The sequence below is a fragment of the Haemaphysalis longicornis genome, unplaced genomic scaffold (assembly GCF_048455015.1).
Source record: "Haemaphysalis longicornis isolate Haplotype H1 unplaced genomic scaffold, Haemaphysalis longicornis Haplotype H1 scaffold_6, whole genome shotgun sequence".
Classification (NCBI taxonomy): domain Eukaryota; kingdom Metazoa; phylum Arthropoda; class Arachnida; order Ixodida; family Ixodidae; genus Haemaphysalis; species Haemaphysalis longicornis.
Genome location: NW_027526407.1, coordinates 49,368,985 through 49,384,791, shown reverse-complemented (window position 1 = coordinate 49,384,791; position 15,807 = coordinate 49,368,985). Strand labels below are relative to the sequence as shown.

Genomic DNA, 15,807 nt, shown 5'->3' with positions numbered 1-15,807 from the left:
TAGTGACGAGCGCACTCTCATGTCTGTCCTCTGCAAAGCTGCAGGCACAGCGTATACATGCTCGTGAATGTTATCACATTGGTGACTACTACTGCTGCGAGTAGTAGTCATATAGGGAGATATAAAATACTTATCGGGAGAAGTGAAGACCTGTACGCCAGCGTCCTCGTGTATGTCCGGGATAATTTAATTATTTAAAGTAGTGTTTTCCTCTAAATCCGTAATAGAGCAGACATCCGGGCAATAAATAAGGCTGGTTTTGCCCAGGAAACGAGTTTTAGATTAAGCCTCCTTCAAGCGTGATGTTGCGTTCTCTATACATCGAAATTACAGACAGGAAACTTTTATTTGGGTGAGAGGACTGTAGACCAAGTGGTGGAATTGTGTACACGAGGTCATGGTTCTGTGAGCTAAAAGGTCTTGGAGTCCATTGGTATCCACCGAGGCATCCCGGCAGGCCGTCTGTGAATGCGGAATAAGTCGGTTGAGAAATTTTTAACCGCAAATGAATATACTAGCTTACAAAAGCAACACTTTCAATAATTTTTAGAAACTGATTTCCTTCCTTGTTAAACTTATCAAATACTGCCTAATTGCCCGAGGAAGTGGCTCCAGGCTCTGCCGTAGCATGCGGTCCGTCTTCAGCCAAGTATCCTCGCTAATGGAGGCGCTTTCTTCTTCTTCTTCCAGATAGGGAAATGGATGAAGGACAACCTTCTGCTGGTGCTCACCATTGTTGGCGTCCTGCTGGGTCTCCTTTTGGGCTTCCTGGCCCGGTTCTTCACATATGGCGAGGACGTCATCATGCTCATCTCCTTCCCCGGAGAAATCCTCATGGGCATGCTCAAAATGCTCATCTTGCCGCTCATCGTATCGTCCATGATATCAGGTGAGCACCATACATGGTGCCCTGCTTAATTAGGACGACAAGGCAATTTCATCCCTGCAATCACTAATCGTTGGATTAAGTCGACTCGAAGCGTGGTGCATGTTGCAGGGTACTGGAATGACAGAGACCTCATAATGAACGGCCATCTTTATCAACAGCGGTCAGGGTACCTACTTGGTTGTACAGAAAGGCGGGGCTTTTTATGCGCGACATAATATTAAAGGCAACACCTTGTGCTTATTTTAGGTACTATGATACCTAACTGGTAAAGATGATTGTGATGTGCATTGATGACTGAAACCTAACTATTCGCACCACTTCATCTTCACATCTCTTTCTGTCTCCTTTTTTACTTCTCAGCAGTCTGTGAAATGCAAGGTCTGAGTACGAATCGCCTAATATTATATTAATATTTTTGTTGAGTTTGAAGGGATGCGGATGTATATGAAATTGCGGTTCGGGAGCATGGAAATTAAAACGGTCATTTTCTCCTGTTACCGATTCACCCTAATTAAAGAGAACCCAATCTCCAACAGTCTTCTCTACTGCAACACTTGTGCACTGTACGCCATTATTCTCGGAAGCTATCACAATTAACCCCAAATTGGTAATTACTAGAATGCATGTCATCTTATATTCCACAGGGCTGTCTATGCTCGACCCTAAGTCGAGCGGGAAGATGGGTTCGCGAGCGCTGGTGTACTACTTTGCGACCACCATCTTCGCCGCCATTGTGGGCATCATCATGGTGTCCGTCATCCACCCGGGCGACCCTTCCATCAAGGAGGAGGTTGGCACCGGCACAGAGGACAAGAAGGTGTCTACACTCGACGCATTCCTCGACCTTGTCAGGTACTCCACACCAACATTACATCAGCTAAGTGGAGGAGGTCCCGTGTATCCCCTGGCGACATGTTTGAAGCTTGTCCAACAAACACTTTCGACGAGAATTGAACAGATTGAAATGAGGCTTTTAATGGGCGAGTTTTTCAGATCGTTTTCCTAAACCTTGACGGCGTAAAGCAGGCGGAACTGGACTAAACCACATGGGAGACAAGTCATACGCCGGTTCTGTCTTCGCTTTTTTCTCCGTTCAAGGTAGCCTAACTCTTGAGTAGTCGTTCGCCCCAAGGAAGTTTTTTGAAGAGCAGTTAGAATAATACCTTTTGCTCATGTGAATCGCTTGTTCCAGATTGGAGTTGATGGGACAGACGAATGCTTAAATATGTGGTGATGATCCGCTCAATACTCTTGAAATTGTCAGTGTTACAGAGTACTTAAATAGTACATCAGCAAAAAGAGCCTGTGCTCATGCTTGTTACATGCCCTTTATGAAACTAGATTTCGAATTTTCACAACATTCAGCAGATTAAGTAATATGAGCGCCGTACAGATCAATACATATATTTATGTGGTCGCCAGGTAATCTCAAATTCATAACTTGATGCTACTACACTTTCGACTCTCTTCCACGAACTGCAAACAGGTAACAAAAAGAAAAAGTTTCGCAGCAAATCATGGTAAGAAGCAAAGATCAATAATGTTGGTGGAAGTCTACAGAATAAACGACAGACCATATATTAGCGAGCTGTATCTGTAACGAACCTTGCATATAAGCACATTATAAACGCCTACTGTAACACGACACCCGAGTTGCATCGGGCGTATACTGCAGTTATTGCGCAACTTCCAGCACCATGAGTCCTTATTTATGGAAGAAAGTAAAATTGACACCGCATGATAATGAAGCAGGGGACGCAGAGACAGGTACATTTTGGCCATGGCGGATATAAGTGATAGAGGTGTGAGCATCACGGTAGAAATTTCTCTTCGTTCGTGCAGTATTCTGAGGCTGAAGCAAATACGTTTTAAGACAAAGACCAGAACGGTTGTGAGAATAAAGAGAATGATCTCATAATTCGGGATGGGCACTAAAATTGTTGTATCGTCGCTGTGCGCAGGAACATGTTTCCAGAGAACCTTTTGCAAGCCTGCTTCCAGCAAGTTGAGACGACTTACGTTAAGGAAAAGCCGAAACCACGCTTTCTGCACCCCGATGAAGTCGTCAACGCTACCAACACAAGCACTTACGTACTGAAGCGGACTCTCCAGTTCAAGGATGGAACCAACGTACTTGGTAAGTGGCGTGCTTTTCTTGGTGTTAGTGATAATCAATTTGAAAACTTTCACATTTAGGAGGTTAAGGCAGTCTTGTATAAGGCAGTGCTTTATACGACCGTTATCTTAAATGAGGTTTTATAACGTCTTCTTCAAGTGAACCGGCATGCAACCTGTTGCGTACGAACCCAACAAAAACCGTAATGCAACCAACAGGAATTCAACGAATGCTAATTTCTAGGCTCCTTGTCATCAAAAATAACTATGAGCACATTTTAACGAAACCATTAAACCAATAAATCAGCAAACGGAACAAGTAGGAAATAACGGTATTACTCATTCCCACTGAGGTATCTTGCGACTATCTACTCAAGTGCGCATCAATCAGTACGCCTGACTGCATTCACGAACGACTACCAATAAACTGTTTAGAGTTCCCTCAAGCATTCTCCCACAGCTAATACCCGCGGCGAAAGCTTGGTTTTGGAGCCAAATACCATAGTATAAATTTTCCTATTGGAAACATGGACGCCTATATGTTCAACTCAATGGGAGGCCTAGCGCAAAAAAGGCGAGGACGGTGGCAAACGTGGCAGGCGCATTTTTGCGTATTTTTTGCGCTAAGCCTCCCATGGGAGACTTAGAATACATACTGAATGCATTCAGTATGTACCAACTAGTCGAACAGCACGTTCTGTTAATGTTCAACTCATCGGGCAGAAAAATTATTTTATCATTAATTATGTGATTATTTCATAGCGTTCTAGGAAAGCCGTTTTCAGTGTTAGTATTTCATGTAAAAGTCGCTCGCTGAGAAATACGAAGTTTATTGGGAGGTTCCAATGGGTCCCTAAAAGTCCATCGTTTTCGCTTAAGTGCTGCGTGTGGGAACACTGCCCCGGCATGCCCCAACAGCCTTTTCATGGCAAAATACCGAAATTACTTTTGAGAAGACCCTCATGGTATAATAAAAAATGAAACTTACTTGGTGGTTTTCGGGTGCACCAGGTTTTACTATAGCGAATTCTAATCTTTCCAAGATTAACCCTTTTCCTTACTACGTTGTGGCCACAACTGCCCATCACCGTCTTTCCTCTGCAACCATGCACGATCAACACCCTGATCTATTCAGCTGGGCCAGGCAGCCCCTCCCTGTACGAACACCATGCATCGCCTCCCAATATGTATTTAAACCATCAATTTGCTCTAACGCTACGCATCTCCGCATGTTTTAGCATCATCATTTGCCCTGTACGCAGCCTGGTATCACAGCATTAGAAATGGCATGTCCCACTTCCGGAATTTAGAGCAGTCACGTGACCATAATGGAAGCCGTGAAAGCGCTTCATGCGAGCCTCAAACACACACGGGTCTTAATTACATCTTAATGCGCGGAACGAGTCACAACTGGCGTCTCAAATATCCGCTCGGTACTCCTGCTTGCCGACCCGTTGATGCCGTGAGACGAACCAGACAAATGCCACGACATTCGTCTTCCAGCGGCGGCTCAAAGCTTACGTCTGTTCCCAACACGAAGGCGGGGACGACGTAGCTGGCGTAAAAATAAGTGCGAAGCTTGGAGGCCGCTCAAAAAATAGTAAGTCGGGCAGCTCTTCCTGCAGCCCGACTTACAAATTGTTTCAGTGAGCACGGCTGTGGCAAAATATTTAAAAGCCTGAACTCTTGACTCAAAAGCGACGCTACTTTTCTGGGGGGTCATTTGAACTTGACTGCATTGAGAGTCAACCTTGCCAACGCTAAAAGTACCAACGACACGGCTTACAAATTTTCAGAGATCGTGGCTGTGGAAAAATGAAACTAAAAAGGGTCTGCACTCTCAACTCACTGCCAATACTGCTTCTTTCGGGTCACTTGAGCTTCATTGCACTCAACTTTACAAACGCCGCAAAAATAAGCGCAGTAACAAAACGCTCTCTGTCGTTCTTTGGTCAGGTAACCTACTTTCATTTTATTTCAAGTAATGAATGTGAGGACAGGCCGACGAGCTTTACAGCAAATTATTTAGAGCAAAAGAGCGTGTTGGAAACTAACGTTGTAAAAAAAGCTTGAACAATCTACAACTTTTGTGCAATTCGTAACCAAAGGTACTCAATATGCTAACTCGAAGGTTACGCCTTGTGTTCGCTTTTAACGATACACTTCCCCTCTTGTTTTTCATCTTTCTGGATCTTTGCAGAATAATCTACTTTAAGTAACGCTGCGCACATCTGTTGAAAACGAACGCTGCAAAAAAAGCTTGAACAATCTACAAGGTTTGTGTAATTCATTAGCAAAGTTACTCCATATGTTAATTCTAATGTTACGCCTTGTGTTCACACTTACCGATAAACTTCCCTTATTGTCTTTCATCTTTCTGGATCTTTGCAGAATAATCTACCAAGTATAACACTGCGCACATATCAATATATCGCCTGCAACAGTGTCTGTGCGGAAATCACTGACATAAATCTCAATTGCGTCTGAGTAACTAGTAGTGAAAAGACCCCGCTGAAATTAGAAGCTACATTTCACATGCGCACACAATCCTCCGCTCACACTAAATACGGAATGTGGACAGACTAGGCTACTCCGTTTCCCTTAAATTGCGGCTATAGTACACAAACCTCCGTCAAAACACACGTGGTCATTTTCTTTGCACTTGTGGTTCGCGTCTGTCTAAAGCCGGTGCTACACGGTCGTTTCAAAGGCCTTCGGAAGGCCGTTGAACTGATTGTCTATCGAGGGCCCCATTGTAAATACATAGGGAGTGGTTGTGGGGTAGACCCCAAGTGTCAATTGAAAGTTACCGTGTAGAACAGGCATAAGATAATCGGTTTTCAATACTCCACGTCTGGCAACAAGAGCAGCGCCTCAAATAGACGCCTGAGGGAGGGTGCGACCGCCTCGAAGCGTAACGGGAGATGCACGACTCGAGAGCAGCACATTGCCCAGAATCGTCCTTGTTCCTTTTTTGCGTGCTCCGGCGTAGTGTGCTTCGTGTTAAGGCCGGGGTTGGCGTGAGACGTTCGTGTCAAGTGGCTTCTGCGATCGCTCGTTTAATGGCGGCTGCTTCGAGGCCAAGCTTGCCAGACGCCTAGATGGGACACCCCGTGATGCGCTGGCCTCGACATTCCTCTTGTTAGTGGGATGACGAACGCTGTAACAGTTAATGACGCCCTCGCTCCCGTTCCCACGGTAATTACGGCTGGCCTCTTTGAAGCGTCTGATGCTGAAAGAGAATATTCGTTCAGCGGCTTTCTTGGGAGAAATAAATGGCGCTTTCTCTGGTTTTCTAATCTCCGGTCGCTGGATACTCTGCTTATAAACCTCAACACAGTAGGTATTCGGAAGCCGTTTGAGTAGCGCACAAAATTTAAACCAACAAATTTCAGTTCGTTTGTTTGAACCCAGTCGTAAATGACAAGAAAAATTATTTTTGCGTGTCGTACTGTCGTCTTGACGTACTCTTCTTTCGCGATTCTGGCAGCCGTCTATGTCACGACAGCATGATGGCTGTTGTAGTGACAGGCAGTTCTGTTGTGACTGCAGAAATGCTTGCCGTTGAGAAAACTGACTTTGTCCTCACGACATAAATGTGTGTCGTAACAACAGATGGCTTTGTTGTAACTACAGGGCTTCTGTTGTCACAAAAAAGATTTATTGTCGTCGGACAGAAATTCTTGTTAGGTTTCTGTGATATTCCTGTTGTCATTTTAGACAGGGAAACGTTTATTTCCTTATAATCTCCAGCTGATTACGTGCGGTGGAAAGCGTTTGGACGGTTAATTGGCAGTGTTAGGGAAGGGTGCAGTCCTGAAACGATGTCATTCGCTCCGTCAGGATGGAGAACGAAGACAGCCAGTGCACCAACAGATTTGAACCGCTTCCGCCGCTCTTTTCAGCGACAATCGGTGACGAATGAACATCCCGAATAATTGCGAGAATGTACATTAACAGATAGCGCGCTAAGTGCTTGGAGATATTTAACATGGTGGCCAGATGCAGCTACACGGTATTAGGAGGAACGTTCACACAAGCGGAAAGCAGGGGACAATTCGAAGTATTGAATTTTGAAAGGGGAAATGAGACATGAGCTGTACAAACGACTTTCACCTAAAACACCTCAATCATCATCATCGCCATCAGCCTTATCGGTAGCCCGTTTGTGTCCAGTGCAGGAGTAAGGCTTCTCTAATGTTGTTCCAGCCGTTTCTGTATTACAATGCCCTGGTCCATTCCTTGCCTCTGAATTCTCTGACTTCATCCCCCATCGACATGGTGTTTTTCATCATCTTTTTTTTGCCCTGTATCTCGGTAGCCACACCATTATCCTAATGTTCCACAGGTTGTCAGTTCCCCACATTACATGCCCAGCCCAAGTACAGTTGTTTTAAACAAGAGTGATAATCATTGAACCTTCGCTGTTCTGTTCAATGTTCTGTTCTGTTCTGTTCAAGTGTGCTGTTTTCACACCGACTATTCAAATATCGACACTTTGGGTGAAGTATGTCCTCCTGGCAACTTGGTAATGAAGAAAAATGTCTCGATTCTTTATTATTCTCACAAGAAAGAGCGTTGGTAGGCCAGTGTATCGGTGTGCAGCCAACATCGGCCACCTTTTTGTTCACTTTTTGTTTTCGTTTTTGTTCGCTCTCACTCGCCATAAAACGAGGTTGAACTTGCAAGACAGCCAAATGAGGCCTTGGTGTATAGCCGAATATCGTAAAAACCGGACCATCAAACTGACAAGACAAGTTCCCGTACGACCCCCATTTCGTTCATTTCGGCTTTCCCACTTCGTTCTTTTTTTTTCAGCCCGCGCGGCTAGTGCAAATGATGCAAGCGGATAAGGAGGACAAAGTGGGGCGCGGATGACACCCCTGGGAAAAAGCGACTCGCCGAGTTCCCTTCCTCTGGGCATTTCATGGCCGCTGAGAGATTGGTGGGCCGTCGGGTGTAAAGCGTTACTTTTACCGACCTTCACTTGGCTCCTGGCAGGCAGTTTTATGTGCGCGTTTTGCAACGCGTCAGTGAGTTTTGTATGTGAAAGTGCGAGAAAACATATCTCTGCGCTTGTAAATGTGGGCGCGCGTGCAGTCCTGTAAGGTAGCGTTCAGGAGTAAGTGCATTTTCACCTGTGTGTGTCATTTCATGCTCCTGCGTAACGAGGGGTTCAACAGGAAAGTGTACAGATGAACGTGTGAACAACTGGAGCAGCGACAAACAGGCGGGTAGAGTAATCATACAGTGTGTCAACACTGAGGATTAATAAATACTACGTATCTACTTGTTTTGTGCTTTTCAGAGAAAGCGATCTTCTTGCAAAAATATGGAGCCTTGTGGGTCGCTTTAAAAAAACCAACATTAATTACACGCATTATTAAAATTCGAATAAGTTGTGTAACAATGCGCAAATCTGAGACGGCTCCTCTTTGAGGCGCGGGAGCACTGTAGTCAGTGGAAGTGGCGTAAGATTACATACGCTGGATTCGCGCACGTTACCGAAGCGCACCTGCAAATGATCACTGTCACGTCGGCATACTCCTTTCTGCAATAACGTGACACGAGCTCCTAATCGTTTGAACAGCCAGTATCAACTGGACTGCGCGAAACGAATTTGCTTCAGGAAAACGAATTACAGCCAACGTCGCCGGCAAGAAATGACGAGTTTTACGGTTTCCCTAACACGAAAAAACACTGTCAGCGAACCTTGAAACAACAGGCCGCAGGAATACGAAGAATAAAAGTACTAGTACAATGACATTGGAGATATTTTGTAGTTAGTTCAGAAACAAGTCGCTACAGCACGTGTTAGTCAAATTTAGAATACTTCCTTCAGATGCAGTACGACCTCTATAAGTTATGCTAAGTGTGAATGGTTCATGGACCGAAAAAAACGGCATCACCAAAAAGAGAAATTGTGGCTGACTTCAGTTTTTCACGTGGCTCTAAGGCAACACATTCGTCGTGGCTATGGGGCCATCGAAATTCTGCCGGAGTGGCGGGAGGCGGGGACGTGGGTATGCACCGGTCTGACGTCAGGCTGGCAACGACCTCCAACTGGACTTTGAAGCACGCGTTGGCTAAACAATAATGAAACTTGACCTTACTTCAGCAATATGGCCCAAATGTGTGTGGTTCTCGAAAACACCACACCGCAAGCACACCCATGCTTTCCACCCTCACACACGGTAGACCTAGGTGTCCTCCGCAATTTTTTTTTTTTGTGACACTGCTTCCAGTGACTTAAGTGCAGCGTGAGTACTCCTTCTCGAGACCTTATACGCATCAAGCACCTTAAACCCAATACAAAGAACTATGAAGGGACCAGGACAATCTTATTGTACGTGGGAAGTATGCAGTGTCATTCAAAAACAATATTACACCTAAAAAAATGTGGCGTAAGTTAAGCAGTGAGTCCTGTGTATTGAATTTGATTTTGCGCACTATGCGCAGACCGTCTTACATTTCTTAGGTCCGGCTTCTAATGAAAAAGTTTATTACAAGACCCGACACAGAAAATTGGCAATGGGTATACCGAAAATATTGGCATTTTCAATTTTACAAATTGCTTGCATTTATCTAGTCATGAACTTTAAGGCGAAGACGCAATGACGTATCTTACCTAGGTTTGTTTTTTCTGTGTATACATCGAGAGCTTAGTTTGCTGTTCCGAGTTTCTCTTGAGTGATCCACAAAGATTTTAAACTCCGCTAATTCGCTTCTCTTTTCTTCTCAGGGTTGATTGTCTTTTGCATCGCTTTCGGCATCATCGCCGGCCAAATGGGACCCGATGCGGAACTGATGGTGCAGTTCTTCGGTAGCCTGAACGAAATCATCATGAAAATTGTCGTCCTGGTCATGTGGTACGCCAAAATACACTTTTCTCCTTGCTTAAGTATGTTCCGTTCGAATATTTTTCCCCACATGTATTTTTCGAAACAACCGCATGACGTGTGCTTCCTATTAGAGCCCTAATTATTAACTGCTGGCTTCTTTGTGGGTATTCTAAACTCCCTATGCCGAATTTTAGGTCTTAAACATCTTGGAATGTTTGGTCTTCTAGTACAGGTCTTAGCTTCCCTCTGCCTCTACTCCGCCATACGGTTATAGACATGACGTGAGCGTAGTTTTTGGCTGCGTTCACACGGAGCGCACCACACATAACATGCCTTTTGCGAATTTTTGCGTCGAGTTGTTGCTCGTCGAACCGGGGTTTTTACAAGTATAAACAAGAAGGCGCAAATTCTTTGTTCTTTCAAATTAACATGCGTTCTGTTATTGCCAATATCGACTGAGACAGTGCCAAAATCTGTTCTCCTCATAACCTAATTTCTATTTCCACAAGAACGAGATATTTTGAAGGACTGTTGACGGTACGGAATTCTAGATTCCAAATAATACCACGGTAAAGTAAATCCAGCTTCCAAAATACACCGTGGTCTAGATTTCAACCCTCAACGAAAGTTTCATTTTTGAGGGTCCTTGTTTCAGAAGAGTGTGGTCTTTTTCTGTCCAGGTACTCCCCGTTCGGCATCATGTCGTTGATCATCGGCAAGATCATGTCCATCAAGGACTTGGCGTTGACGGCGCAGCAGCTGGGTCTCTACATGCTGACCGTGATTACGGGGCTGCTCATCCACGCCTGCATCACGCTGCCACTCATCTACTTCCTCATCACACGCAAGAACCCCGTCACATTCTTCAAGGGCATGCTCCAGGCCTGGATCACAGCGCTCGGCACAGCGTCTAGGTAGGTCAAATAGATGAATATCTACGCTTGCTTTCGACATATTCTCAACATCTCTCGGGTGCTAAAATACCTTCATTGGTTAGCTTACATCCCGCGCGAGATTCGAAAGCTGTGTAGTGCGCGCTGAATATTATGCTACGTTCTGGTACAACTTAAGAACGACCACGGAAGTTGCCACTGCGCCTCATCCCCGCAGCCGGCTGTTCTTCCGCGCGGCGCAATGAGTGCGTTACTGCGAGTATTTTGAAGGTCACACGAGCCGTTTCCGTAATCTTTCGGACTTCATCTGCTTAAAAATTACTGCAGCGACGACAGACTAACTGCGGGGAAAAAAGCAGACGACGAAACGCATTCAGCGCCATCTCCTTTCAAAGCGCGCGCGCGTGTTAACATCCGGGTCCGTCGCTTCGGCGGAGTGATACACTACATCAGCTACGCCGTTCCTAACTTGTACCTGAGTACAAAGCTAGCCACGGCTCTTAATAGCCGGACATGTGGAATCGAAATGCGTATGATGCTAGTGTGCGGAAAACGTGGCAACTCTGGTAATATGTGGAGGCAAAAAATCTCAACCAGGAGAATTTATATGTATAGAGAAGAGAAGAAAGAGTTTCAATGAATGCGGCATCACCTATTGTGGAAAGATGACCGTGAAAGCTAGTATAGAGCGCAATTATCTCAGCTAATGCAGTTCTTTTGGAAAACAATTTTATATGTATGCAACAATGTGCGGAAGCCGTGTTGCAACAGAGACGTAGCCACAGGTATTGGTGGAGAAATTCTTCAGCCTAGTTTCTTCTGAGCATTTAGTTTCCCAAGGGAGATCTTTGGAAGCGGTGATGATAGTTAAGGGTGGTTTTAGCTGGCGCTGCAGGTGTTTTGGTATTTCTAGTCAGAAACAGTGCAAAGTTAGCGGCGGGGGCTTTGTATGACTCTCCGTCTTCGTGTGGTAGTGTTACAACGCTTTCAAGGTTTTCTAACTACTCGAGCAACAATAAGTTATTACTAGGGAAAGAAACACAGGAAAAATACAACAAATACAAGTAGACTAAACAGTGATTAGCCCGTTTGGGTGTCCCGCACATATCAAGGAGGAAGTGTGGGTAAAAATTAAATATTAAGCTAACCGCAAACCATGCAGAAAGAAACGAACAAAATGCGTATAAATATAATCTCGTATAGTCCAGCAAGGTTATAAATGTATATGAAAGTGAGAAGACCCAAATAAACCAAGAATATAGTTATGGTAGCCTTTTCGGCATCGTTACATGTGTAAGAAACTTGCCGCAACTAACGCGTTCTGAAGTCCGTAAAGTGAATAACTGCCGCAGTGACGAAAGTACCGTCGCCGCCGCCTTGTACCAGGCTTCGCAGTTTGCGTAATAAGGCATACAGAAAGACACGACCATCCAGTAATCTTTCTTCTACATTTTTATCTCATCGACTCGCAGTGCGGCCACCCTGCCGGTCACCTTCCGCTGCCTGGAAGAAAACAACCACATAGACAAAAGGGTCACCCGGTTCGTGCTGCCCGTTGGCGCAACCGTCAACATGGACGGCACGGCGCTCTACGAAGCCGTCGCTGCAATCTTCATTGCCCAAATGAACGGCATCAACCTGTCCATCGGCGAAGTGATCGCCGTCAGGTAACGCCCACACGAACAGGGCCAGATCTCATACTGTTGCGCAGGCTAAAGTGGTCGTGCATGAGCTAAACCCATGCAAAGCGAAAGTTCTAGCAAACTTGCGGCATACCAAATAAGAATCAACTGCAGTAAATCCTCCCTGTAAAATCTCTCCATTCAATTTTGCCTAAATTCGATTTGCTCAATCTAATCTAGTATGTCTAATCTCGCTTTGTTCAAGGTTTCTTGTGGCGCCCACTGCACTGTACGCGTAGAGAACAGATTAGCCCCCTTGAACGAAGCATCGTTAATGACGAATTCAGTTTCCTGCCTCCAGAACTTTGCTAAAATGAGTGTTCATGTAGTTTCACCTCTGTAATCGAACCGGCGAACAAATGAACACTCGTCACAGATAGGGTCGGCCAGTGGGTAAGTTGCCATTTGTGATAGACTTGTTTTTTCATCTGTTCTTTTTTCATCTGTTCGCGTTTATTTCAATAGGTGATACTGTAATTTTGGGCCCATTCTTTCACTGCGTTTTCTTTGTTATTCAACATTAACCTGTTCTGAAACAAGTAACATTGGATCATATTAGATTCGGTGAACTCTGAAGGCAAGCTATTTGCCTTTTTCACAGGTTTATTCAGGATTGTTACGAAAAATGGCAGGCTGGCTTCCTCGAGAATCGACAATTTTCTTAATTTTTTGCCGCATAGAAAGTAACAAGTAGAGTAGTTGAAGTCTCCCCAAGCAGAAGAGAGATGTTACTTCAAATTCTACTGTTAGTGATTCTATAAAAATTCCCCGAAACTCCCAAAAGGGAACTGTTGGATAACTGCTTCAGCGGCCCGGTTATGTACAGCAAGCCACTTTAAATCAGCTTTATTACTTTACAAAAAAAAATGGGAAGAGGTTTTACACGGGCAAAGTCGCATAGAAATACCACCAGGAGAACTACTACTGCGCGAGGGTTCAAACCGAATTACTAGACTCCTGGGTTACTGCCCTTGTGTAAAATACTTCTGCTGTCGTCTTTCAGGAGATTCGTGATGCACAACTTAACGTCCATGGCATTAATTGTATACTCGGCTTCACATCCTACAGCCTTTCACAGTGCTTATACCAGACATTCGGTGTGCTTGTAAGCGAACCGTACTACGAAGAACGCCAGCCATTAAATAATGAAAAGTATATGCGGCGGGTGCACCAAGCCAAAAATGTTAAGAACCTAGAAGACGTGACTTTTCTCCATCGCAAATACCCCACATTTGTAACGTTCTCCTCTGACATTGGCGCATGTAAAGTGGTTTGGTATTATTTTTCTTCATTTCATGAAGCAGACAAAATGGCGGCATTTGAACAATTGTGCACTTCTTGTTTCCTAAAGAACGTCACAGTAATTCAGATCCAGAAATGACTTGAGAAGAGGTTTCTCTGCGATGTATTTCGCAGTAGAATTGCATAGTATTCCAAATACATTAAGATGTGCAACGCTTGAGAATCTCGTGTTACGATGATTGTGACTTTCGTCTCGCCTTTGTTCCTACTCTTCCTCGCACAGCTTGACTGCAACGGCAGCCAGCATAGGAGCAGCCAGTGTGCCCAGCGCAGGTCTCGTCACCATGCTGCTGGTGCTCACGTCTGTGGGGCTGCCCACAGAGGATATCTCCATGATCGTCGCCGTCGACTGGATGCTGTAAGTTGCGTTCACAACTTCAGTGTGCCAAATTCTTTAACGCCCAGGTGTGAACTGTTGCAATTACACCTGAGTCCTGCTAGGTTTGCAGGATTTAGACAGGTTGTGGCAACGTTCAAAGTTGAGCAATGACATAGTCTATCAGTGAACTGTACATTAAAAAAATTCTCTGTACGAGATGACGCCCGCTACAACGAAGTGCATACTCTACTAATATGGTGCACAGTAAAACGACGAATATAGAACCCGAGGACTTAAGGTACGAAAATTATTTTCAGGGAGCAATGATACAACCTGGTGATACAAAAATACAACCTGGTTTAATTAAAAATAACTATCGTTTGAAAGCCACCCTCTCGAATTTCTCGCTACCGAATGTCAGCTGCGAAATCACAGCGGAAATACTCGAAACAGTTATCTGTGTGTGAACTGAGCGCTAGCCCCCAATACGATCAAATTAGTCAGGAGGAATCCTACAGCTGCTGTCATATTTCTTGGCGGTGGGTTCGGTAGGTGGCCCCCAATCGCACAAACAAGTCCCAGTCACGCTGCAAGGGCTGCGTGAGGAGGCTCCTGCTGATTCACCTCTGCTTCGTGTGTTTTCCTTAAAATATACATTAAACCCGCCGCGGTGGCTCAGTGGCTAAGGCGTTGCGTTGCTGAGCACGAGGTCACGGGTTCGATTCCCGGCCGCGGCGGCCGCTTTTCTGATGGAGGCGAAAAGCAAAAACGCCCGTGTGTACGAGATTTCGGCACACGTTAAAGATCCCCAGGTGGTCAAAATTATTCCGGCGCCCTCCACTACGGCGCGCCTCATCGCCTGCGTTGCGTCGGGGCGTTAAACCCTACAATCATCATAAAATATACATTAACTGCGTGAAGGTTGCATTAAAACGGCGTCATTGTAACTGAGATAAAAGCCGGCTTTTAATTAGCCAACTTTGTACTTTGCCCTCATGGTCCCGTTAAATGGTACAGTAAGTTAATTATAAATACAACTATATCTTTACTAGTCGGTTATCTGATAGCCCTAACACTGCACGGACGCCATGTGTGGACACATTTGTGTAGCGCTCGTGCCCGTCAACTCTTTCTGTGCTTGTCCATTGTTTTTATTTTGTTGTTGTTGTTGTTGTTTTTTGCGCCACACGAAGTCATGTATCACCGATACCAACTAGCCCAAACCCAAACTCTGCTAAGCCATTTGCGGAGCTTTGTTTTGCACCAAGTCGCGAAATTCCTTAAAATAGACGTGTGGTTCCCTGTGCCCGTATTTCTATTACACACGATAGCTCATTCAGCGGCAAGCCCGAGCGAGTGCAACGCCACAGCTAGTTTGGCAGAAACTTTCAACGCAAGCTTCCGTGCATCCGTATTGGTGCATCTCCCTCTTGAGTGCGTCTTACAAGGCGGGAGAATGCGGCAAATTTAATGAGAAAGCATAGCGCGGAAACAGAAGACACCGTACGTGCTTTCAGCGCGCGCGTAGCGTCTTATTTCCTGCGTGCTCTGTGCATGCTTAACTTGATGCCGTCCACATGGTCTCATGTTGGGGAAATCACTGCGTGTGAACGTGCGGTGAGGGCACCTAGCTTGTTTGCCTGTCTCGTTCAGCTTGTCGGCAATTGCGTAAAGCGGTTAAATAAGTAAAATTCTGCGCGTCTACCATAATCGGGGAGTCATTCTCGCGCATCCAGTATTTTACAAGCGCGGGTATGCTGCACGA

The 15,807-nt window shown here is 45.2% G+C and overlaps 1 protein-coding gene across 3 annotated transcripts in view; it reads left to right on the top strand.

Annotated features, from left to right (window-relative positions):
• Positions 1-15,807, top strand: part of LOC144142611 (excitatory amino acid transporter-like) — a 127,760-nt gene that overhangs the window by 103,398 nt on the left and 8,555 nt on the right. For all 3 annotated transcript variants that reach the window (XM_077674245.1, XM_077674246.1, XM_077674244.1), the window contains exons 3-9: positions 691-889; positions 1,534-1,741; positions 2,851-3,026; positions 9,747-9,873; positions 10,527-10,760; positions 12,212-12,406; positions 13,947-14,081. In XM_077674245.1, coding sequence (XP_077530371.1) covers positions 691-889; positions 1,534-1,741; positions 2,851-3,026; positions 9,747-9,873; positions 10,527-10,760; positions 12,212-12,406; positions 13,947-14,081 — 1,274 coding nt within the window. The remainder of the gene's footprint in view (positions 1-690; positions 890-1,533; positions 1,742-2,850; positions 3,027-9,746; positions 9,874-10,526; positions 10,761-12,211; positions 12,407-13,946; positions 14,082-15,807) is intronic.